We start from the raw sequence: 26,631 nt of genomic DNA on the forward strand, positions 1-26,631 counted from the left end.
GTTCGATTCTTATGCACAATGAAGGTATTTAAATTATAAATTGCAATAAATTTTATAATACATTTTCTTAGCTCATTTACTGTCTGTTTATTTCTACTCTGTGAGAATTGACAATCAAAATTACCTTTTCCACACAAGTGCACTTTATACAGTTTCAAGTGGTTGTTTAAGTATGTTTTTATTTATAATCAAGTGCGTCGATTAAAAATAATATAAGAAAACAAAAGAATAAAGTAAGTTTAATTTAAGCAAAAAGTTTGTAACTTGGATTTAACATAGACTAAAATTTAAACTCCGTGGTCTTAAAACATATTATTGTTGTCTTTGTTTTTTCAAACAGAATGAGCGGGATGATGATATGTTTTTATACAAGGTTTGAAACAATGGGAAGTCACCGTCATGTAAAACTGGTAATTTGTTACACAGTTGGAGATTTTATTTCTTTTTGTCTTGCAGTAAATTAGTATTCTGTGAACAATGTATTTTACATTCACGTTTGCTGTTAGTGGATTTACAAAAATGTAAACAAAAATCTTTGTTGCAACAATATTTATAAAGGAATATTTCTTTCCCTGCGTAATTGTTAACAAAACAGAAACAGTGTAATAAGTAAAATACGTTAGTTTGTAGTATAAAAAATTTAATTTTTATATTCTCTATGTGTGGTTGATGCTTCATGTTTTTTTTTTCTTCCAATGTATCATTTTCGAACACACGGTCGCGTGTTGCATACGAATTTGGTGTAGTGATGAACGGCGTCGCCTTTGTGGTTAATATAGTCATAAAGCACATTGTTCCATACGTATAATCATTGAATACCAGCAGATACGGCAGACAAAATTTTAATCAGTTTTATTATGGTATCAGTTGTCACCACAAAGTATTGTCTGACAATCTGGCTGTATTCACAAACGTCAAACGTCAATTCGCGAATCCGGTCCGCTAACGGGTCTTCAGTCTACATGGTTTCGGGTTGTTTTGCAAGCAGATTGTACCGTATTAGTTTATTTTTAGCACACACCGCGTTATGTCGTTGGCGGGCAACAACGTTTAGTTTTTGGTTAATTATGACGAAAGTATTAGTAAAGAGTTGAATTAAAAATCATTCACAGTGATAATTAAAGGGGTAGGCAGAGTTAATTGTATTCAGTGTTGTCCGTTATAGGTAATTTTTTTAGTGTCAGTGACCCTAAAATTAAGTGAAATGTGTCATATATTATAATGTGTGTGTGTTTTTAAATGTATTTTAATTATTTTTTCTTTCCTAATGCCTTCCATAGTATGCTGTTCTTCCGTATTCTATGACTTCCCTAGTTTCTGCCTTGCCTACTAAGTTTTCAGTCCACTTGTACGCCCCACATTCATACCATTTCGTGACCTCCATTCCAGGAATTTTTGTCCATTTCCTATAATGACTTGACAATATTTGGTATAAGACAATATTCTGACAATAAATGGCATTGTGTTTTTAGAAAATTTGTAGTGAATCCGATGAATCATGAAATCTCTTTCATCCAATTATTAATATTATAAAAGTTTGAAATATAATTTAACAATTAAGTATTATAGTTTTGTTTGTCGTGTGTTTAAGAGTGACTCAAGTTGTAAGCGTAGTGTAATAAGTATAGATTGGTACAATTAGTTAGTTTGGCAACATGCGTTGTGGATCGTTTAAGGCAATTTAAAAGGGCGTAATGTTAAGTAAGACAAGATGATGTCAACTATCCAAACTTTCCACAGTGTACTTTAAAACTTAACCTTTTTTTATAATACACCTGAAAAAAATCCTTTACTTTTTCTTTTAAATGAATTTATTAAATCATTAAAATTATGTAAAAAAATTACGCAAGAAATGTTTATTAGACAAAATAGATGGCGCTGTCCCCAATCTTCAAATATTCTATGATGATGATTTTCACGGTCTAAATTACGTTAAAAAAACTAGTATTATCACTTCTTGATAAAAATGTCAAGTTTAAATGTAATCTTATATTGGGAAGTAGGTAAGTGTTCTAAAGTGTCTGAACTACATAACTAGTGAAATTTAAAAAGATATATATTATTCAGTAAAAATATTTTTTCGTTACTTTTTCTTTAGTAAATTTAGTTAACAATTTTACGCTTGTTTAAAATTTATATATTCTATGCATATGCTTAACGTATGAGTTAATATAATATATAATTTAAACCACCTTTTCACTGGAACGACTAGTTATTACTGCAATTTACGTGATTTGACGCTCAGAATCGAACGTTTCGTGGCGTGGTACGACGCGACCGTACCTACTTTGTAAGTTGGAAAGTGTGTGATAGCTTTAAATATCAACTACAACCGGTTATTCGCGCAATTTTATATATCTTATTTAGTTTTTGTTCGATTCAAATCTTGGATCGTGTTTTCCTCATGTTTTTTTGCTGTGCAGTTCTTGACTTCTCACGTACGTTGAATTAATATTCAAATGACCTTGTTTTTTCTTCAATTTTGTATGTCACTGATAAAGTCTACTTAAAAGTGTAGGTTTAGTTAAAATATTTTTATTTCAGAAAAAATTGTTCTGAAGTGTATACGTAAAAAATAATATAGTAATTTATTTAAAAAATAAATAAAGGTTAAGAATGTAAGTGAAAAGAAACAAAAAAATCAAGAATAATTACTATAACAATGTTTTAATCGTAAATTACAACAGTGTTGTGAAGTGAAGTGTAAACAAAAAACCTTGTGATAAACGTAGAAAATACATTTAAAATGGAAAGAAATGACATAGAACGAAATGAGAAGGAGGAGATAAAGATAAAAGAAAAGAAAGAGATAGAAATAATAGAGACGATGGAGAAGTTTGGCAGATATCAGATGCTGCAGTACTTCTTGATATGTCTGCCTGCTATAGTCGTGACCATGCTTAATGTTAACTACGTCTTCGTTGCTGGAGATATTAATTATAGGTAAGTAATGTTTTAATGAAGTTATTAGAAATATTTATATTTTGAAATACAACCAAGCATGAACAACGGATGAATCGGCGTGTATGGAAAATAAAAGTACAAAAGTTAAAGTTAAAAAAGAAATGGAAAGTTAAAAACCTTTTAAGACGTGCAAAACACGAACTTAATTAGCTTTATATTAGAACCTATTTGTTTCTGATTACAGATGTCGTATACCAGAATGTGAGGATCAGTATCCAGTGTATAACACAACGTGGTGGCCAAACAAGAATATAGATAGGTGTACGAGGCCACTAATCAAGGAACCGACAGGAGGAACGTGCACCAATGACAGTTTCTCTGACGCTGTCGCGGTGTGCACAGAATGGGTCTACGAAACTAATGACACCGTTGTTGCTGAGGTTAGTAAATCAAGTAAAAAAATCTGCCGAGCGATAACAGCATCAACGTTATCAGACTATTGAATTGTTATCAATGTCAAAAACTTATATATTGCTTCTTAATCTTATCTTATGCGGAAACACCGCATATTATGGTTGTAATTGAAGAAGACGTATGTCTAGCAATGGGGAGATAAAGGCTGATGATGATGATTAATCTATTCAACTTAAATGTAAATCTTTAAACTCTATCTCTGTGTATTTCAGCTGGATCTCGGATGTCAACCATGGAAGATAAATCTAATTGGTACAATGCACAACATTGGCATGTCCCTAGCAATGATGGCTTCAGGATGGCTGTGTGATAGGTATGTAAAATTAAAGAGTTTATTTCGCTTGCCATTTAGGATTGAATTTAGCAAACTGTCACAATGAGATAGCTCTTGTACTATCATTTGGCACCATTTATATTGCTATGACAAGTTTTTCAAATGACATTACTCAAATATTAACTTTTAACGTGATTCAGCTGTGAAATTTCATGTCAAATGTTTACAGATTTGGTCGTATGCCAACATTGATCATGTGCTCGGTGGGAAGCTGCGTCGGTCTGTTGAAAATCTTCACATCGACCTACTCTGTGTACGTGTTGATAGAAATGCTGGAAGCGACAATATCTAGCGGAGCGTACACGGCTGGCATGGTATTAAGTAGGTTAAATAACAGACAGAATACATCGCAATATACACAAAATACTAAACAGTACATACACTGTACGCTTTTATTATTAATGTTAACAACAGGGCCGTTTCAACCACGTAAGGCGTCCGGGTGACAAGTTTTGTCAAAAGTAGTGAATACAATGGCTGGTGTCCTCCAGAACCGGGCGCCCGAGCGCCTTTTGAACATTCCTGACAACCTTTACACCCCAGATTTAAGACGTCGCTAAAACGCCACAGTGGAAATAGTTTTAATTGTTTGTTTTTTCGACGATTATTATTTAACACGTCAGTGCCACCGATTCGCTTGTTCACTTAAATACAAATCATCACATGGAACGTGTTAATAATCATATTCTTTGTATTTCAGTGATAGAAATCGGTGGTAAAAATAACAGAGTTTTAGCAGGAGTTATATTCGCTTATGCTGTTTATCTTGGAGAGACTTTTTACGCTATCATTGCGATGTTCGTGCCTTACTGGAAACATCTTGTCGCAGCTATTTACACACCTTCAATAGCATTCCTATTACTAATATTTGTATTGAAAGAAAGTCCCCGATGGCAATTACTAAACGATAAAACTGAAAGTGCTAAAAAGACACTATTACTAGTAGCGAAAAAGAACAAAGTAAATATAGATAGAGAGAAATTGCTTAGTATGAATGCAGAGGATTTAAAAAAGGAATATAAAATAAACAGTTATGAAGAGAGAGAAGGTTTTATGGCGATATTTAAATCTAGAGAGATGATTAAAAGAGCTATAGTCGCTGCGTTTTGTAAGTTCACGGTTGGCTTCGTGTATTACGGCTTGATGATAAACTCTGTCTTCTTACCTGGTAGTAAATACACTAACTTCATGTTAGCCACCGCCATGTCGTATCCAGGGGAGCTGATGTCTCTGTACTTAATGAATAAAGTTGGAAGGAAATTTCCATTGATATATGGGTACTTAATTTGTGGTGTTCTCTGCGCTGTCACTGGCTGGATACCAGAAGGTATAATAAAATATCCATTTTCCATCGCTTTATGATTGCGAAAGATTTTTTATTTCGTCTTCCCAAATTAACATTTTACGTTATGGTTTTCATTGACTTAAAATTGCAAATTAGATGTTTTAATATTAATATGATAATCCAATGTTATATTTACTTTTACAGCATACACTTGGCTTAAAATAACTCTATTCTTATTGGGTAAGCTGATAGTATCAGTGTGTTATACTGGAGTGATTACATACACTATGGAGTTGTTCCCCACCAGTGTGAGGGGCACGATGTTGGGCGTGTGTTCTGTCAGTGCAGGCATAGGCAGCATGATTGCGCCTCTAACCCCTATACTGGTAAGTACCCCACCCAGTCAAATTACCATTCCATTTCTGCCACCATAAGGCTAGTGTAGTAAATGCCTCCTAAAGACAAACAATAGCAACTCGGTCTCAAAAAGTGATTTTTTTTATTGCAAACGAGCAAGTAGGTCTTAAGTGGCCACTGCATAGGCATCTGTAACAAAATAAGCATATGCGTACAAGTATTAGCGTGAGAAGACAAAAAAAGGGTGTTCACATTTCTTATTCTTAATATAAGCACTCTCTAACTCGAGGAGTTGTGATAAAATATCCAGTTCGTCCAGTGTTATGGAGGTCACTTTCGTTGCACGGGATGGAATATCTGTTTAGGTTTATCTGTGGTTTTAAAATCTTAAATGTTTGTTCAACTTTATTCTTTCAGAATTCAGTGTCCGTAGTTCTCCCGCCGATGATATTTGGTATAACAGCATTAATATCTGGTGTACTCCTCATACGAACTCCGGAGACAAAAGACGCGCCATTAATGGACACAATACAGCAAGTTGATTTAGCCCAGTCGCTAATACCAAGGAAAAATACAAGTGTACAAAACGAAATCACTTACGAATTTAATAAAAATAATAAAGATTAAGTTTGTTTTTTTTTTAAACTAACTTTGTATTTGGCCAGAAACCCATTACAGTTTGATATTTATATGAAATACTTATGAAGGAAAATTATAAAAAACTTAACAAAAAAACCAAAAAAAATTGAAAAGCGTGAAAGATGTGCCGTGCCCACTATCTACGGTACGGTAAAAAAAAAACACATAAGTAAACTTCTATTAAAAATATTTGTTAAATATGGAAGCCAAAGTTAAATTTGAACAGATTTTACTTCCTTGATTGTTTTATGAACGAAAATTAAAAATTGCCCGCGAATTCGTCAAATTAACAAAACTATTAGTTTGCATAGATGTTTTCAAATATTTTGGCCGAACAACGCGCGATTCGCTGCGCAGAACACAATTTTAGGTTTAGCGGGGCGTAGCGGGATGCGGGGGGAGGGCGCTGCGCAACGCGCCTATGACCTTGGACCGTCAAAATATTTAAATAATATGCGTTATTCCAGACAGTAATCTATTTGTGCGCATTTATCCAAATCCGTTTAGTTTCATCCATCCAAACTCGCATAGTAAAATAGAATTGAGCACAATGTGACGGAAAATTCGACGATTTTATTTTGAGATGTTTTTTTAAACTTACTACATGTAAAGGTCCATTTAGATATAAGCAAGAATGGTACGAATGACATTTTTTTTTGCGTTTGAGCGTTGTTTTTACGATTCCGGATTACGTCTAAATAACCCTTAATGCAATCGAGTCATTTTAATTAGTTTCTGTTATTATAGAGAAAGCGATTGAATCGGACCGGTTTTTATATACTTCGTTAGCCTTTAGAATGGTAAATATGCATTTTCCTTGGCATTACTTTTACATAGTGTTATCAGTACTTGATAAATATGTCAAGTTTAATCTTACATTTTGATGCAGGTGAAAAGTGTGTTTAAAACAGTTCGAGACACATACAAGTGAAGTTAATAAGTTTGTTTAAATCATTGTGTAATTTTGTGAAAGTATTTTTTCCGTTGCTTTTTCATAACAAATAGTAGTTTAGACTACAATTACTAAAACATGTGTACTTAGTTAACTTAATAAATTAAACCCCTTTTTCACTGGAGACACAATACGAAGACGTAAGTTGGGATTTGTAAAAGTGATTTAAATATTTTTCAACTGGTTTTAACTTGGTTTTATAATTAAAATCATTGGTAAAAAATTATCTTTTTCATTTGAGAAAAAATAGTTTTGTGGGTGAAAAACTTCATGAGATATTAAGAAATTATATTTTGAAAGTACAAAGAAGTGTACAATAAGGTTGTTTATAATAATTTCGTGATAAACAAACATAGCGATAATGGAAAATGACAATGAAGGTAATGAGAAGGAGATAGAAGTAATAGAAAAGAAAGAGGTAGAAATAATAGAGACGATGGAGAAGTTTGGCAGGTATCAGATGCTGCAGTATTTCTTCATCTGTCTTCAAGCCCTTTTCGTCACCATGTTCAATGTGAACTATGTATTCGTCGCTGGAGACATAAATTATAGGTACTTAGATTTCAATTATCTTATGTTTAATTTTGATCTCTCTAAGAAGTGACTCAAAGAAGCCCAGAACCTCGGACCATGACGGACCAGGTGGGGATATAGCTGGGTATAAAATTGAGGGTTCACACTAAGAAATATACATCTTCCAGGAAATCTACTTCAGTTGGCACGTCAGGTGAAGGATTACTCTTATTCTTGACGTGCCAACTTAAATACTGAATTCAAAGTCACGTTACTTTAACCTATAAACTGTAGGGAAAATAATCATGAAAATAAGGACCTAAATATTAGAACCTATATTTTTCTGATTACAGATGTCGTATACCAGAATGTGAGGGTCAGTATCCAGTGTACAACACAACGTGGTGGCCGAACAAGAATATAGATAGGTGTACGAGGCCACTAATCAAGGAAATGACAGGAGGAACGTGCACCAATGACAGTTTCTCTGACGCTGTCGCGGTCTGCACAGAATGGGTCTACGAAACCAATGACACCGTTGTTGCTGCGGTTAGAAAATTATTAACTAACTATCGCCCGCGACTACTTTCGCGCGGAATTAAAAAAAAAAACATAATTGGTAGCCTATGTGTTCTTCCAGACTATGTTCTATATGTTTGCCAAATTTCATCGAGATGCATTCAGCTGTTCCGGAAATATCTTCAATCAAACATCCATTCATTAAAGGAACTTAACTTTATGTGTAGAATTTATGTTGACAGAACTTTCTTAGATCTTGTTTTTTAAATTTTAATAATAATTGTCATAATTAGATAGTTTTTATGCCCACTAAGGGAACGTACTCATACTACGTGACCCGTTTAGGGGGAGGGGGAGCGGAGTCTTTAAAATACTACGGTCAGTCGTTACTTGTTTCTTTTCATAATACATAATTCACTAGTAATTTAAGCATGCATGCAGTCTTATGCTATAAAGAAGAGTATGAACCAAATTATTATTTTTTCAATTTTGCCCTGTGAAATGATTAAAAATCATAATTATGAATTACAACGTAAAAACTAAAGCGGCGGGGCCCCCCCTTGGGCGGGGTCTTGGCATGTACTACGAGAGGTCACCGAGGGTAGGGAGGGGTCGAAAAAACTAAAAAATAGGTCACGTAGTATGGGTATGTTCCGTAAGTACCAAAAACCTACGTTACTTAACGCAAATATCCAACAGAAACTGTGAAAAACAGATGTAGATTTATAAAATGTATTATGGAGCACCACTATCGAAACTTATGCAAAATATTGCTATCCTTAACATACCCTTTGAGAAAGACAAAGACAGCAAAGTCACTGGACTGGACTGTAATACTGCATAAAATAATAAGTCTGTGTTTTCATTCCAGTTGAATCTCGCGTGTCAGCCGTGGAAGATAAATATGATAGGTACAATGCACAACATTGGTATGGCTCTAGCAATGATGGGTGCCGGATGGCTGTGTGATAGGTACGTATAGTCAAAGAATTATATTCGCTTCCCACTTTGAATCTAATATCGTGATAGTTTAATTGTTTTTAAAAGTAAAAGATGAAACATAACACTATTTATTCAATGCTATTAAATGCCCGCGGCTTCGAAATTTATAAAAAAATCCACTCCTAAATACTATGTCAATCGGAGATAGTGTTGCTACCCAATAGTAGTTTTGTAGCAATCAAATAATCTTATAAATGCGAATGTTTAGATGGATGAATAGATGGATGGATGTTTGTTAGAAGATATCTCCAGATCTGCTTAATGGATCTCGCTGAAATCTATATATATAAAAGAAAGTCGTGTTAGTTACACTATTTATAACTCAAGAACGGCTTTACCGATATGCCTGAAAATTGGTGAGGAGGTAGCTTAGAACCAGGAGACGGACATAGGATACTATTTATTCTTTTTTTATTTTAATTTTTCAAATGTATGCCTTAAAAAGCTGCTTTTTATTTAACTTACTAATATAATAAATGCGAATGTTTAGATGGATGTGATGTGGATGGATAGATGGGTGGGCTACACTAATTAAGTTTTTTTATATATCCACGCGGACGGAGTCGCGGGCGACAGCTAGTTTGGCATAAATGTGGAAAATTGTCTAGACGAACACATAGGCTACTTATTATTTTTTTTTTATTCCGCGCGGGTGAAGTCACAGGCGACTGCTAATTTTAGTAAAGACAACACCTGACTGTGCCATTGTGATAATCATCTGTAAACGAGAGGATTTGAAGTATCAACCTAAAAAGATAAGAAAAAATGATTGTAAAAATACATTGCGATCCTACAAACTGTCCTTGATGCAATTGTGATAACAAAATCTTTTCATATATCGTTATCTCTGTACTTTCACGTATAATGATTACAGATTTGGTCGTATGCCGACATTGATCATGTGCTCGGTGGGAAGCTGTGTCGGTCTGTTGAAAATCTTCACATCGACCTACTCCGTGTACGTGTTGATAGAAATGCTGGAAGCGACAATATCTAGCGGAGCGTACACGGCTGGCATGGTATTAAGTAGGTTAAATACAGACAGAATACATCGCAACACACACTATTAAAATACTACACAAGAACATACACCTTGCACTCTTTAAAATATAGCGAGCAACAGGGCTGTATTAACCAGATTGGGCGCCCGAGTACAAAAATTTGTCGGGCGCCCGATTACAAAGACTAGTCGGGCGCCCTCAAAACTCTACTCATTGGCTGGCGTCCCGCAGAGCCCGGCGCCCGCTCGCCTCCAAAATGCCTCGCATCTTTTACATTTAACGAGTTTTATAATTTAACAAGTGACTGCGATGGACTTTTTCGGGATCTCTTGAATACAAATCTTAGTGTTAAATACTTTTAAATTTGTATTTCTTTTGTATTTCAGTGATAGAAATCGGTGGTAGAAATAACAGAGTTTTAGCAGGAGTTATATTCGCTTATGCTGTTTATCTTGGAGAGACTTTTTACGCTATCATTGCGATGTTCTTGCCTTACTGGAAACATCTTGTCGCAGCTATTTACACACCTTCAATAGCATTCCTATTACTAATATTTGTATTGAAAGAAAGTCCCCGATGGCAATTACTAAACGATAAAACTGAAAGTGCTAAAAAGACACTATTACTAATAGCAAAAAAGAACAAAGTAAATATAGATAGAGAGAAATTGCTTAGTATGAATGCAGAGGATTTGAAAAAGGAATATAAAATAAACAGTTATGAAGAGAGAGAAGGTTTTATGGCGATATTTAAATCTAGAGAGATGATTAAAAGAGCTATAGTCGCTGTGTTCTGTAAGTTCACAGTTGGCTTCGTGTATTACGGCTTGATGATAAACTCTGTGTATTTACCTGGCAACAGACATACTAACTTCATGTTAGCCACCGCCATGTCGTTCCCGGGTGAGCTGATGTCTTTGTACTTAATGACTAAAGTGGGAAGAAAATTTCCATTGATATATGGATTCTTATTATGCGGTATACTCTGCGTTGCGACTGGCTGGGTACCTGAAGGTATAATACATTTTTCTAAACTAAACATGATTTTATTACACTGGATGCGGGCGGCACAGGACCGGGCATTGTGGCAATCGATGGGGGAGGCCTACGTCCAGCAGTGGACAAATTTAGGCTGATTATGATGATGATGATGAACTACAAATTAGATGTTTTAATGATTAATAATCCACTGTTATATTTACTTTTACAGCTTACACTTGGCTTAAAATAACCGTATTCCTAATGGGTAAGCTGATAGTATCAGTGTGTTACACTGGAGTGATCACTTACACTATGGAGTTGTTCCCCACAAGCGTTAGAGGCACTATGCTCGGCGTGTCTTCTGTCAGTGGTGGCATTGGTAGTCTGCTTGCGCCCCTAACCCCCATACTGGTTAGTACTTTTTCCAGCTGACAAATTCTAATCGCACAATTGTTACGTCAAACTAGGACATTGAGAAATTTATGTTTTTTTAAGTATCATTCTTATGGTATACGAGTAAAGTTACAGTATTATATTTAGTGTTTACTGCTATGGACACCTGTAAAAAAAAGCAGATGCATTACCTACAGATTTTTTTTTATATTATAAGGTGGGAAACGAGCAAGCGGTCACCTGAAATCGCTGATATAGCGAAGTGACCTTTACCCATAGATATCCGCAATTGCATATGCGTTGCCTACCTTTAATCGACGGAGGAGAGGATGCACAGAAAGATAATATATTCCCTTTTCATGCATCCTCTCATCTGGGAAGTCAATTTCCACTTCCAATCCTTACCTTATAAGAAAAAAGATGGGAAGGGAAAGAGGACTAAATTAGGCCTTGAAGAAGAAGCCTTGAAACGTGGAATTGCTTCCACTTGACGCCTGTCTTCTGTATGGTCGTGGTATTTCACCGGGCGAGCCGGGCCAATACGTGCGAAGATGTTAAAGCGGGCTCTACCACTGTTACCGGGAGACTTTAAACAGAAAAATTACACTGATGATTGTTATAATAGCATTAATGACCGTCCTTTATAACAATACGAATATATATGTGTTGTTAATGAGGTTACGGTAAGCTAATGTTAAGTTTGTGATTAACGATCTATGACTTCGGATGGAGTTAGAATAACCAGAGTTAGGCACGCCACATTTCTTTGTATTTGATAGGGAATCTGTACTAGTGGTCTGTGGTTTTAATGGTTCAAATATTTGTTCATCTTTAATCTTTCAGAATTCAGTGTCCGTGGTTCTCCCGCCGATGATATTTGGTATAACAGCATTAATATCTGGTGTACTCCTCATACGAACTCCGGAGACAAAAGATACGCCTTTAATGGATACAATACAGCAAGTTGATTTAGCCAAGTCGCTAATTCCAAGAAAAAATAATAATGAAAAAATCCAAATTACTTACTACTTAGATAATAAAGATTGATTTACTTTTTTTTAAATATGACCAAAATGTAAGTTTCTGTGACGAAAACTACAATCGTATTCATTGTTTCCTATGTTTAAAAAAAACTGATAAAACAATTTGTACAGGTGTTTTTAGTTTGTTTTATTAATTTATACCGGAAAATGAAAAGTAGAAAACACGACATGATTTTAAAACTTCATCCTTATTTACGTATTACACATATTCAGTGCGATCAGAAGCGGCGTTAGGACAGGGTGAGGCAAGGCGGCAGGCCAAGATATCAGGTATAAGGGGGCACCGGAGGCGCCAGTGTCGTATATCACGGGGCGCCTGCGGTGCGAAATGTGGGCGCCGGAAAAATCTCGGCCAGGGCGCCATTAATTCTAAAACCGGCCCTGACATCTTCCTAATATTATAAATGGGTATGTTTGGATGAATGGGTGGATGTTTGTTTGAAGGTATCTCCAGAACGACTGCATAAATCTCGAGAAGAACACATAGGTTACTAATTAAGTTTTTTTTTAATTCCCTGCGAAAGTAGTGGCGGGTGACAGCTATATAAAAATGAAACTAAAATTTTAAAAATAGTTTAAGGGCTTACAAGAATGCCAGGGAATTTGGTAATATTTCTATTTGGCCTTGAATGCTACAGAGATTCGATTTCTGAGCAAACATGTCTTAGTATGTACCGTTTAGTCTTTTGTGTTCAAGATATTTTTAATGAAGTTGTCGGCTATCATAGTTACTTATATTTGTTCAAAAAAATATGTCTTCTAGTTATCAGATGGGTTAAGGTCGACCCCATACAGTCTTTGGTAATATCTTGTGATAAATTAAAAAGGTTTTATTTACACATCAAAGGTCTATGGTTAATTAAATAATAAGCTTAATACCGCTGTAGTATATTGTGGAGCAAGAGCACATATTAATTGTAGTTAACTTTGTGTGAAGTTGATTATTTAAATTATATTTACTATTAAGCTATCGATAACATTTTAATTATGTATTATTTATATCGAAAACGTTAAATAATTGAATTCTTTTATTTGGTTCGCTAGCTTAGGTTACTTTATTTCGTCTTATTCTAAAATATAGTAGATTAAAACATTTCCGAATTTTAATTAAGCATATTGCCCGTGTGAATAGACGTATAAAAACTAATTCAAGACAAATTAAAACGCTTTGTATTTTGTATTGTGATTAATATAATTTAAATAAAGGTAAGTATAATTAACTTCTTATTATATTACTAATATTATAAATGCGAATGAATGGATGTTTGTTAGAAAGTGTCTTCAGAACGGTTGTAAGGATCTCGAAGAAATTTTGTATACATATAGAACATAGTCTGGAAGAACACATAGGCTACTAATATTTTTTTTATTAATTCTGCTCGGACGGAGTCGCGGACTGTAGCTAGTAATATGATAAATGCGATTTGGATGTATGGATGTTAGTTAGAAGGTATATTCAGATGTCGTGATGATGATAGTCTTGAAGAACACATAGGTTACTTATAAAGATTTTTTTAAACTGCACAACGGAGTCGCGGGAGTCAGCTATAATATAAAACAGAAATATATAATTACTTTAAGGATAAAAACTTTTAGAATCAAGATAGCATTGCACTGCAAATGTATTATATATTAATAATATTTTATTTTCATCATAACAATGTTATAGTGTAGTTGTTTAAAAATAAAGTTGAAAAAAAAAAATAGTTATTTTTAATGTATCCAGCCAATGTTTAATTAATAATTAATTTATCATTAAGTGTTAATATTACATTTAAAATGGACGTTACCAAAAACGATGAAACTGAAATATGTGACACAATGGAGAGATTGGGTACATTCCAAAGAATACAATACGTGTTCTCATTCTTCGCAACCGTACTGGTTACAATAACACACATTAATTACGTATTTGTTGCTGGAGAAATAAACTATAGGTATGTATATTTATTATAATATGTTATAAAAAAGGTTAATTTAAGTAATTCACAATAGTGCCTTTTAGAAAGGACTATAGCATCATACTTATTCTACAACAGTGGTAGAGCCCGCTTTAACATCTTCGCACGAATTGGCCCGGTTCGCCCGGTGAAATACCATGACCACACAGAAGACAGGCGGAAAGTGGAAGCAAGTCCGCGTTTCGTTTGATGAGTGTGCGTCCCGGAGGCCTAATTTAGTCCTCTTTCCCTCTCTACTCTTTTTCTTATAAGGAAAGGATGGGAAGTGGAAGTGGACCTTCGGGATGAGAGGATGCATTGAAATGCTTTCTTTCTGTGAATCCTCTCCTCCGTCGATTAAAAGTAGGCAACGCATATGCAATTGCGTATGTCTATGGGCAACGATCACTTCGGTATTCCAGCGATTTCAGGTGGCCGCTCGCTCGTTTGCCATCTTATAATATAAAAAAAACTCCGGAGTATATTGCTGCCCTTAAACAGGGCCGGCGTTAGGTTAGAGCACGGTTGGGCGATTGCCCAAAGGGCGCGTGTAGATCAAAAACTGTGTGTCCTTGAACTTAGTGCGTCCCTGTTTCTCTATTACTATTCTCTGTAATTTCGGAGTTAGTAATAAATATTCGTACTTATTAGTAAGAATAAGATTGTTTATATATTATAGATGTCTTATACCAGAATGTGATACCCATAATGAATACATTCCAACATGGTGGCCCAACAGTACAATTGACAAATGTTTAAAACCAATACTCAAGCCAAATGTTGGTCAAACTTGCACCAATGACAGTTTTACGAATAAGTTTGAAGATTGCACGGAATGGGTGTATGAAACAAATGACACTTTAGTAGCAGAGGTAGGTAAAGTATCTTGCATCATATTATATAAATGCGAAAGTTTAGATCAGTCTTTCCCAGTGGGCGATAACGCCCCCTTGTGGGTACTGCAGGTCTCAAGTTGCGGGTTATAGTAAAGGTTTCGTTTAAAATTCTCCGTTAATATACATATATAGGTCACAATAATTAATTAATTTAATTTGAAGTTATAGTGGTTTTTAAATATGTGAGAATATGGGGGACGCTAAAAAAATATTTATTCTCAAAGTGGACAGTAGACAAAATAAGTTTGGGAACCACTGGTTTAGATGGACGTTTGTTTGAAGGTATCTCCAGAAACTCCATATATGTAGAATATAATCTGGAAGAACACATAGACTACTTAAAAAGTTCTTTTTTTTAATATCTGTCACCCACGGATCGAGTCGTGGGTGACAGTTATTTTTTTTTAATTTATCAAGACGAAGACTGCCCTATATTATTCCACAATGTTTAGAGTTTTGGTGGTACACTCCAGTAAGGAATTATTAGTCATTTGAATTTGGGCTTTGACACAAATTCAAATCCAAATTTACTGTTAAATTTCATTTTTTCATTTTAAAAATAAATATTTTCATTATGTTTAATTACAACTTGCCAGTGTTTTTTCGTTACGATGGAATATTTAATTCCAATTGTAATATCACTTCAATTAAAACTTGCAAGAAGTTTGATGTATAAATTAACATAATTAGTTTGATTTTTTTCCCGCTTTAAATACGTATTTAAATACGTATTTTGCATCGCTATCAGCCCTTGTATTTCTTGAAATACAACTCGTTAAAAGAGCCTTGAGGACGTTGGATAGATAATAAAGTAATATACAACCCTGAATTATGTTATTTAAACGACCATTATATGATAAAAAGATGGTATGCCACACAACTTATTAATTTTCCTTGAAGTTTCTAAGAAAATTGCAGGATATACAGCTGGCAAATTATTTTAATCTTTTTTTAAACGTAGGCCTTTTAAACACAAGACTAGGTATCCATTGGAAACTAATATTTAATACACAACGTTGAATCTTCGTGTACGACGACTCCGCCATTTTGAAAATCATAGCGACATTTCTCACGACAATTTATAGCCTTTGTAAGAACCTCTATGTCTTTATGACATTGTAATTTGTGTATTGCGTAAGTAGCGACTAACAACGCTAGTTTTCGAATATTTACGTAGCCTTGTGTACAAAAATAAACAACAAAAAACATACATTGATAACCTCTTTCTTTTTGAAGACTGCTAAAAAGCCCGTGCAATGAAATAAAGACTAAATCGTCTTGCGAACTTCGTATTTAAATGGTTAATTACGATTGTGAATTTCAACTTCGACACCTGAATGAGAACATACTTGTTAATAATTAAATGTAAAATTTAATTTCCAGCTCAAACTCGGCTGCCAACCTTGGAAAATCAATATGATCGGTACAATGCACAGTGTTGGCTTACTTTTAGCTATGATTGTCTCTGGATGGATGATAGATAGGTCTGTTATATTTTGTTGCTATAAATAATTCATCAGGCGCGTACAAATATAATCACAATAGTGTTACACACTAGTTTTGCTAAGTCTGTATGTATGTCTGCATAAGAAAGACGAATTGCCTAATCTAACTACGACCTAGAAGTGATTGTATGCTTTGATCACCAAGTGGATTTTCAATTTGATTCGTATTTTCTAAATGCCCCATAGAAAGTTGTTGGCCGACATCCTAAGTAACCATATTTTGACTGTAAGTGTGTTTGTAAATTTTCTAATTTTTCTCTAGATTTGGTCGCAAGCCAATATTTATATTCTGTCTGGTTGGAAGTTGTATTGGACATTTCAAAGCATTTACATCAGACTACTATATTTACGTGGTGATAGAATTAATAGAAGCGGTGATCACTGGAGGTGCCTACACTACGGTCTCCGTTCTGAGTGGGTAACAGCTTTTTATTATTGAATTTTCCATAGAAATATGTTGTAATACACGTATTATTATCTCTTCATAAAAGATATATGGAGATCTTACTAATATTCTAAATGTGTATGTTTGGATGGATGGATGTTTGTTTGAAGGTATCTACGGAACGGTTCAACGGATCTCGCTGGAAGACACACATAGGCTACTTATTAAGTTTTCTTTTAATTCCGCGAGGACGGTGTCGCGGGCGACAGCTAGTAGATTACTGGTTTTGCCAAATTCTTGTTAAGTCAAGAAGATCTATTTCAGTAATAATTATTGCCGTTGAATATTTTACATGTCATCAAGTCGCTTAAATTCATGTAAGTTTATTATTTTTAATTATAAGGTGGCAAGCGAACTAGCGGCCATCTTGATTTGCCGAAAAAGTGAAATGACCGCTAGTCATAGACATACGCAATTGGAAATGCCTAACTTTAATCGATGGAGGGGACGCATAAAAAGATAATCTTTTTCCTTCCTATGCGCCTCCTCTTGCTTCAAAATTTTCTTCCCCTTCACATCCTTTTTTACATGAAGAGGTGGTGTTTGTAATTAATTTATCTGTAAATGTTTCAGTGATGGAAATTGGTGGAAAGAAGAATAGGCTATTGGCCGGTGTTATTTACGCATTTGGAATATACATGGGGGAATCTGTATTCGCTGTAATGGCAATGTTTGTGCCATATTGGAAGAATTTAATTAAAGTTATCTACACGCCACCAATCTTCATTATATCTTATGTGTACTTTTTAAAAGAGAGTCCTCGTTGGCAAATTGTAAGCGGAAAAACTGAATGCGCGAAAGAAACGTTATTACTTATATCAAAAGCGAATAAAGTTAATATTAATAAAGATAAATTAATTAATATGAATGGAGAAGAACTTAAGAAAGAATTTAAAATAGACAATTGCCAGCAAAAGGAAACATTTAGAGATGCGATGAAATCAAGGGAGATTATGAAACGACTTGTGATTGGATCGTTCGCTAGATTTGCCGCATGTTTAGTTTACTATGGTCTAATTATCAACTCTGTATCTCTTCCGGGGAATAAATATACGAATTTCTTTTTGTCATCGTTAATGTCGTATCCAGGAGACTTAATGGCTTTGTATTTGATGAATAATGTTGGTAGAAAGTTGACATTAGTCTATGGTTATATAATTTGCGGCTTGCTCTGTGTTGCATCTGTTTGCTTTCCTGATGGTAAGTGATATAACATATTATCGTATTGTTAAGCAGAAATTCCGACACTGTGCCGGTGTACTGGCACAACACTAGCCTTACTAACATTATTGAGATTTTAGTATTCGTAAGATATTTTTTCTGTTGTAAACAAACAAGATATCACCTGATGTTTCAAAATGGTGCGGTGACTGCCCATAAACTCCTCGAACAAGTGAGAAGGTTGTAGAAGCGCTGTCTGCTTTACGTGCTGGATGGAACGTACAAAAAGACAATATTTCCCCTTTCTATGTTCCCTCTTCCTCCTAATTCACTTCCCCCTTCTGCTCTGCCTTATAAGAAGAGTGTGAGAAGGGGAAGAGGACTGGAATTTGGCCTCTGGCTCATATTTGAAGTTGTGAACGCACGTAAATGAAGTTCGGTTTTATGTGTCTTTACAGATTACACTTGGGTTAATACAGCTTTCTTCTTGGTGAGTAAGATGGTGGTGTCCGGTTGCTTCATAGGCGTGGTGACGTATACCATAGAACTATATCCGACCAGCGTCAGAGGCACGCTGATTGGAATATCTGCTTTAGTTGCCAGCATTGGAAACATTCTTGCACCATTGACTCCTATTATGGTTAGTTATTTTTTTAATTTCTTTATAATCTTATTTCTTTATTATCTTACCTCTTACTAATATTATAAATGCGAGTGTTTAGATGGATTGATGTTTGTTTGAAGGTAACTTCGAAACGGCACAAAGGATCTTCCTGAAATTTGGCATGCACGTTCAGCATAGTGGGAAGAACACATAGGCTAGTTTTTTTTTAATTCCACGCAGAAGGAGTCGCAGGTGACAGCTAGTAGTTACAAATAAAAGCTAAAATGTCTAACGTTCAAAATCTTATATATAAAAATTCTCGTGTTAAAATGTTAGTTAACATACTCTTCCTAATCGGCATCAACATTGTTTATGAAATTTTATTTAGTAGGTCTGAAAATCGGCTACTATTTATTTTTTTAAATACTTTAAAAAGTGAACTGATTTCGGCGAATTCAATGTCATTTTTTTAAGAATATAAAATATTGGGAATCTAAGTGTATGTTGTAAATTTCAGAAAACTTTTTCACCTGTTCTGCCATCGTTAACTTTCGGTGCTCTGGCTGTTATCGCCGGATTACTTATCACAATGACACCAGAGACCAAAGACTCTGCTCTTATGGACACGGTAGAGCAAGTGGAACGCGAGATAAATCTACAAAATACTAAAAAGAAAGATATAAAAGGACATATAAATGAATCTTTTGTAAGCAAAGATGAAGTGTAAAATAAATAAAAGAATAATTTTGTTGTTTTTATTAACTAAAGAAGCGCCTGTTATAACAAAATAGCAAATTTATGTTAAAACATTTTTATCCGACCATAGTTTTAATCGTGATATATCGATTTCTTATAATAATATAATAGAACTACCGATATTTATTCGTTATAGATGAACGGAGAAATATGATTTTTATTGGGTTATCCCTAAGTGAGATTCATTGGCAGGCTGATGGACGACCTTCATAAGCGAGTAACTCGTGTAAAAGAAAACTCTATAATCGAGAATTTCGCCGTCCCTTGAATCCGTTATCCAGCTTTAGACATTACTTATGTGGGAAGATTAGACCACAAACATTAGAAAAATGTACAAAGTAATTTAATTGCCCCGGTTCGCCCGGTGAAATACCACGACCACACATAAGACAGGCGTGAAGTGGAAGCAATTCCGCGTTTCGTCTGATGAGTGTGCGTCCCGGAGGCCTAATTTAGTCCTCTTTCCCTTCCTACCCTTTTTCTTATAAGGAAAGGATGGGAAGTGGAAGTGGACTTTCAGGATGAGAGGATGCATGGAAAGGAAATATATTTTCTTTCTGTGCATCCTCTCCTCCGTGGATTAAAGGTAGGCAAAGCACATGCAATTGCGTATGTCTATGGGTAACAGTCACTTCGCTATTTTAGCGATTTCAGGTTGCCGCTCGCTCGTTTGCCATCTTATGATATAAAAAAAAAGTAAAATTAAAAATCTTTTAGTCTATTTCTGGACTTATTCTTTGTCAAAGAATAAAAACACGAACTTCTGTAAGTCATTACGAATTGGCAGTTGATGACAATGTGACAAATTGTTTCATCATTATTCATTACATTACTTTGTATTAGTTGTATACATAGACAGGTATTATGTTTATTATATATCTTGTTGATACAGTATATCCTCCTATAAAAGTGTAGTGTAATATACGTAACGTAATAGTATGTAAAATCTAAATGTATAACATACGATTTGTTGACAATTTTGTACTGTAACTAATCACTTAATATTATCACCATCTCACTATACGTCCCCACCGAGTGACTCAGAGCCTACCCTAAGTTAAGGGTGATTAGGCCATAGTCAACAACGCTGGCCAAGTGCGGGTTGACTTCACACATATCTTTGAATTTTCAGATATGTGCAGCATCACGATGTTTTCCTTCACCGTAAGAACGTCGGATAAATGTACATATGTAAATCGGAAATAGATAAACATAAAACATTGGTACATGACGGGATTCGAACCCAGGACCTGCAGATTGCAAGACACTTAATATACTTTCTATTAAACATAAACTAGGAATGGTTTTCTTAAATGAAATATAGATTTACTTATTTATGATGATTCTTGTACTTTAACTTACTATATTAGCTTTGGTGGCTAATACGAGAAGTATATTTATTTTGTAAGTAATCTGTACCTGTTTTGTGTCTCAGGGTGTTTCCTGAAAGATGTAAAAGCTGCATTTATCCAAACAATCATTGAACATTAAAATAAATTATTGTCAAATATGAACATTAATTGATAACAAACAGAACAATTTTAAAAGAAAGGAATTACATTTAAAAAATACGAGAAGTAACTAAATTTGTAATAGCAAATATATGTTATCAAGATGGCTGGCGGTAGTAAGGGAGAAGTTGAAATTGATGAAACCATGGAAAAATTTGGTGTATACCAAACAATACAATATTTTTTAATTTGCCTGCCTGTTATGTTTGTCACAATGTTTAACGTTAATTACGTATTTGTAGCTGGTGAGCTAAATTATCGGTAAGTTATCTTCATCATCATTCCATCACCAGTCCTTATCCCACTCAAGTACTGGAGTACTAGATTTCCTGCGGATTGGTCTATCTTCCGTCATTTCAGTTGTCATCCTTCATAGAGTAATCTGCATTCACATTTTCACACGAAAAAATTTCCTTAATCTGAAACTTTAAGGAATTTAGTAATCGAATGAAATTAAACTTCTTTCTTCAACTTGTCAATACTCAATTTTATTTCCCATTATTGTATAATCCCGTCTGATCTTCCGTTGACGAGTTTGGGTAATTGGATAACTGGTCTATCATTTCAGTTGCCGTGTTCCTGAGTGTGACGACCAATCGACCGCATATCCAGCCTACAAGCCATCTTGGTGGCCGGACAAAGATATAGATAGATGCACAAGGCCAATGTTAAAGCAGCTCACAGGAGGAGCTTGCACCAAACAGAGTTTTTCTGACAGAGGTGAAGTGTGCAAAGAATGGGTTTATGAAACTAACGACACAGTTATAGCAGAGGTTTGTACAAAAAAACAAATCCCTGACCTTCACTTAAATAGGTTGCAAAAAACTTCTATTATCTACCGTTTATATTTTTTTCTTGAGACAAAGAAAATTGGCCCGATTCGCCCGGTGAAATATCACGACCACACAGAAGACAGGCGTCAAGTGGAAGCAATTTCGTGTTTAGTCTGATGAGTGTGCGTCCCGGAGGCCTAATTTAGTCCTCTTTCCCTTTCCACCTTTTTTCTTATAAGGAAAGGATGGGAAGTGGAAGTGGACTTTCCGTATGAGAGGATGCATGGAAAGGGAATATTTCTTCTTTCTGTGCATCCTCTCCTCCGTCTTTCGTTTGCCACCATATAATATAAAAAAGGGTCTTGACAGACGGACGGACAACAAAGTGATCCTATGTATAAGGGTTCCGTTTTTTTTCTATGAGTTACGGAACCCTAAAAACTAGTTCTTTTAGCTTCGTTATTGGTGTGTTCAATATAAAATTATTGTTTAACTTTCAGTTAGATCTCGCATGTCAACCATGGAAGTCAAATATGATTGGCGCTGTCCACAATGTTGGTTTGTCGATTGCGTGGCTCGCGTCCGGTTATCTTGCAGATAGGTATGTACAGAAGATGTTTCTACCACTGACTTCTATACATGGACAGGCTACATTTGTTGGTATTTTGTGCCATTTTGATTATCATTTTAGCACTGACGGTTGCGGATAGTAGCGGTAGTGAATTAACTATCAGGAATATTAATAGGCTCGTGCAAGTCGGAACGAAGCAAACGCATATATCATTAAAGCGTTTGCTTCGTTCCGACTTGGAAATGGCCTATCTTATACCTATCCATCCAAAGAGATCACTGCTTCCTTCCCATTTCGCGTCAAAGCTATTACAGCAACACGTCTTACTAATATTATAAATGCAAATGTTTGGATGGATGAATGTTTGTTTGAAGGTTTCTCCAGTACAGCTAAACGGATCTCGATGAAATTTGGCATTGATGTAGAATGTAGTCTGGAAACATAGACTACTAATAAGTTTTTTTTTAATTTCGCGTGGACGGAGTCGGCGACAACATCTAGTACATATTAAATCATAGCAATTAGGAAGCGAATTTAATTATTAACATGTTTGTATTCTTTATTTGGTTAATTTCAATTGTAATGGATAATCTTTATTCTTGTAGGTTCGGTCGCAAGCCAACATTAATTCTTAGCGGTGTGCTGGGTGGGATTGGTATTTTCAAAGCCTTTACGAAATCGTACTTCTTGTATATAGTACTAGAATTCTTGGAAGGAACGATCGGTGGTGGCTGCTATACAGCTGCTATGGTATTAAGTAAGAAAAATAATATTAGTTAATTTTTAAATTAAGTGGATGACATTTTTGTGAAGCTGGCCGCTTACATATAGCTGGCCGATAACAATAAAGTTATAGTATCTCAAAATGCCCTAGTAAACAGGGCTGGTGTAAGGCCGGGGTTGGGTGACCGCCCAGGGCGTTGGACAGACCGCGGACGAGAGCGAAAGCGTGCCTGTGGTCCCGATGCGTTGGAGGAACAGATAGGTTTTGTGGATATGCGTCAGCTATGGAAGAGAATCCCACATAACTACCGCGTCCCCCCCGGGGCGCGGAGTATGCATAAAGCATTCCTCTCTGGAAAAAAATAAAATAAAAAAAGGACGTTGGACAGAAAGGCCTGCCACAGTTCTGCGATTAACCTACACAGTCTCACATAACCTTATCAGAATTAAAGCCTTCAAAGGCATGACAAAAAAGATGGCGTCGTAGATATCTCGCCCTAATCTACAAGAAAAGAATCTCTAGATTTATAACTTATATGAAATGGAGGTCTATTTCTGTTACTTTTGTAGCTTTAAGTCTTCCGATGTCAAGGTTATAACATAACAATTAAGTGTGGTTATTTTGGTTTTCAGTGATAGAAATCGGCGGTGTTGAGAACAGAGTGCTGGCCGGTGTAATTTTTTCCTATGCTATCTATGTTGGGGAGACCCTGTTCGCTCTAATAGCGATGTTTGTGCCTTTTTGGAAAACATTAATTTTAATAGTCTACAGCCCCGTTATCGTTTTTCTTTTGTTTTTCTTTATAATCAAAGAGAGTCCTCGATGGGAATTATTAAACGATAAAACGGAGAAAGCTAAAAAAACCTTACTTTATATAGCAAGAGTAAACAAAATTAATATCAATAAAGAGAAATTATCAAATATGACGGCAGAGAATTTAAGGAGAGAGTTTAAAATGGATACATATCAAGAAAGAGAAAGTTTTAAAGCTGTAATTAGATCTAGAGAAATGAGGAAGCGAACATTAGTTGCCGGGTTTTGTAAATTTACATCGGGTTTCGTTTATTACGGCTTGATGATAAACTCTGTATTCTTGCCTGGTAGTAAATATACTAACTTCATGTTGGCTACTGTCATGTCGTATCCAGGCGAGCTGATGTCTTTGTATTTTATGAATAAATTCGGAAGGAAATTTCCATTGATATATGGATTTTTATTATGTGGAGTGCTATGTTCTGCATGCGGTGCGGTACCTGAAGGTAAATGACATATACAGGGTGCATCAATTTCTGTTTACGAATACATTTAAAAAGTTGAAACATACTGTATCTCTTACAGATTACAAAGCTATTAAAGTAACTCTATTCCTATTGGGTAAATTGATAGTGTCAGTGTGTTTCACTGGTGTGATCACATACACTATGGAGTTGTTCCCCACAAGCGTTAGAGGCACGATGCTGGGCGTATGCTCGGTTTGTGCAGGCTTTGGAAGCATCCTGGCACCACTCACACCAATATTAGTAAGTGGATCTTTAGTCTTATTGAATAAAATTTAAGATTGGCATATAAACAAAGAAATCCGTATAGCAAAGAAGACGAAAAGGTCAGCAAACACTAAAGAAAATATTAGAATTTTTAATCGAAGGGAATTAACTGGTCACTATGGTTCACCGTTAGACATGAGTCGAGAAACTACTACTAAAAGTAGTCGTTTCTAGAAAATTCTAATGAAAAGGAAAGGTTTATATGCTTTGAAATCATGATCAGCTCCCTGAATTCCCCCTGAGGGGCACGGAGCCTACCCTTAGTTAGGAGTGACTGGGCTACAGTTAACCTGGGCCAGTGCGGGTTGATTCACACATGTCTATGAATTTCTTTGCAGATATGTGCAGGTTACATCACGATGTTTACCTATATTGTATGAACGTCTAGTAAATATACATATGTAAATCGAAAAACACGTTAGTACAGAGTGAGATTCGAACCTAGGACCTGCAGATTACAACTCAAGCTCAACCCCTGTCATCGACGCTCCATTGGAATAGTTGCAGTCTAATATTCTATTAATTTCAGAATCAAATTTCCATAATACTTCCACCGTTGATATTCGGAGCGACCGCCCTCTTGTCCGGGGTGCTACTGACACGCACCCCGGAGACAAAAGGCGCACCTCTCATGGACACTATTGAACAATTGGATAGGACTTACGGCCAGGGTTCCAGTGGAAGAAGTTAATTATGAATAAAATATCGATGATGTATCCCATTGTTTCATTACTTATTTAACTACTGAAACATACAGACAAAATCTTACTTGTTACTTATAAATGCGAATGTTTAGATCGACGGATGAATAGAAGGTCTGCATGGAGATCGCTGAAAATTAGGCATAGATGTAGAACATAGCCGGGAAGAACACATAGGCTACTTACTAAGTTTGTTTTTAATTCCGCGCAGACGAAGTCGCGGACGATAACTAGAGTTCTACATAAGATTTTTTTTTATATCAAGGTGGCAAACGAGCGAGCGACCACCTGAAATCGCTGAAATAGCAAGGTGACCGTTGCCCATAGAGATACGCAACTGCATATGCGTTGCCTACCTTTAATCGACGGAGGAGAGGATGCACCGAAAGAAAATATCTTCCCTTTCCATGCATCCTCTCATCCGGAAAGTCCACTTCCACTTCCCGTACTATATAAGGCCTCCGGGACGCACACTCATCAGACGAAACGCGGAATAGCTTCCACTTGACGCCTGTCTTCTGTGTGGTCGTGGTATTTCACTGGGCGAGCCGGGCCAATTCGTGCGAAGATGTTAAAGCGGGCTCTACCACTGTTAAATTTATGAACAATATAGATTATTGATGTGGTATGCATCTGGAGTACCAATATTGGGTGTGCTGAATCTACGTGAGTATGATAAGGAAAGGAATAGTTATGATAACGGCGACCACGATGATGATGATGAGACTGAGATGAGCTTGATAAAGACGTCTACAATTCAATATTCGTTATATGTAGACTAAATTACGCTCCGTGTTCAAATTGTAGTATTTACTATTAACAGTTCAAACTATGTATATATATATCTATAGTAAACGATCATCTATAGTATGGAAATTAGAAAAGCAAAGAGTGAATTAGATCTGATCAATCCGGGGAATAAAAGATGTTGCGATATTTAGTGCCGTAGGAAATCCCAATCCTAATTTTTATAGATATAATAAAATCTATATTAAATATTATGTTTATACTAGCTTTTACCCGCGACTACATCCGCGCGGTATAAAACAATTGTAGCTTATCTGTTTTACTAGACAATGTTGTACATCTATGCCAAATTTCATC

At 35.5% G+C, this 26,631-nt stretch overlaps 2 protein-coding genes across 3 annotated transcripts; both read left to right on the top strand.

Moving 5' to 3' along the window:
• Window positions 1-2,640: 2,640 nt before the first annotated feature.
• LOC106126667 (solute carrier family 22 member 3-like) lies at window positions 2,641-25,539 on the top strand. Of its 2 annotated transcripts, XM_013324427.1 has the most exons (8): window positions 20,486-20,562; window positions 21,139-21,475; window positions 21,783-21,987; window positions 22,488-22,588; window positions 23,164-23,315; window positions 23,915-24,541; window positions 24,621-24,802; window positions 25,356-25,539. In XM_013324427.1, exons 2-8 carry the CDS (start codon window positions 21,318-21,320, stop codon window positions 25,515-25,517), a joined length of 1,587 nt encoding a protein of 528 aa, XP_013179881.1. In that variant the 5' UTR covers window positions 20,486-20,562; window positions 21,139-21,317; the 3' UTR covers window positions 25,518-25,539. The 2 variants fall into 2 exon arrangements, with proteins under 2 accessions (XP_013179880.1, XP_013179881.1); XM_013324426.1 differs by lacking the exons at window positions 20,486-20,562; window positions 21,139-21,475; window positions 21,783-21,987; window positions 22,488-22,588; window positions 23,164-23,315 and adding exons at window positions 2,641-2,943; window positions 7,812-8,007; window positions 8,849-8,949; window positions 9,854-10,005.
• Window positions 14,103-19,689, top strand: LOC106126666 (solute carrier family 22 member 15-like). The gene is made up of 7 exons (XM_013324425.1): window positions 14,103-14,333; window positions 15,016-15,208; window positions 16,616-16,716; window positions 17,000-17,151; window positions 17,756-18,382; window positions 18,802-18,983; window positions 19,465-19,689. Exons 1-7 carry the CDS (start codon window positions 14,176-14,178, stop codon window positions 19,672-19,674), a joined length of 1,623 nt encoding a protein of 540 aa, XP_013179879.1. The 5' UTR covers window positions 14,103-14,175; the 3' UTR covers window positions 19,675-19,689.
• Window positions 25,540-26,631: the final 1,092 nt, after the last annotated feature.

Source organism: Papilio xuthus, unplaced genomic scaffold (genome assembly GCF_000836235.2).
Source record: "Papilio xuthus unplaced genomic scaffold, Pxut_1.1 DF824992.1, whole genome shotgun sequence".
In the NCBI taxonomy this organism is placed as follows: Eukaryota; Metazoa; Arthropoda; class Insecta; order Lepidoptera; family Papilionidae; genus Papilio; species Papilio xuthus.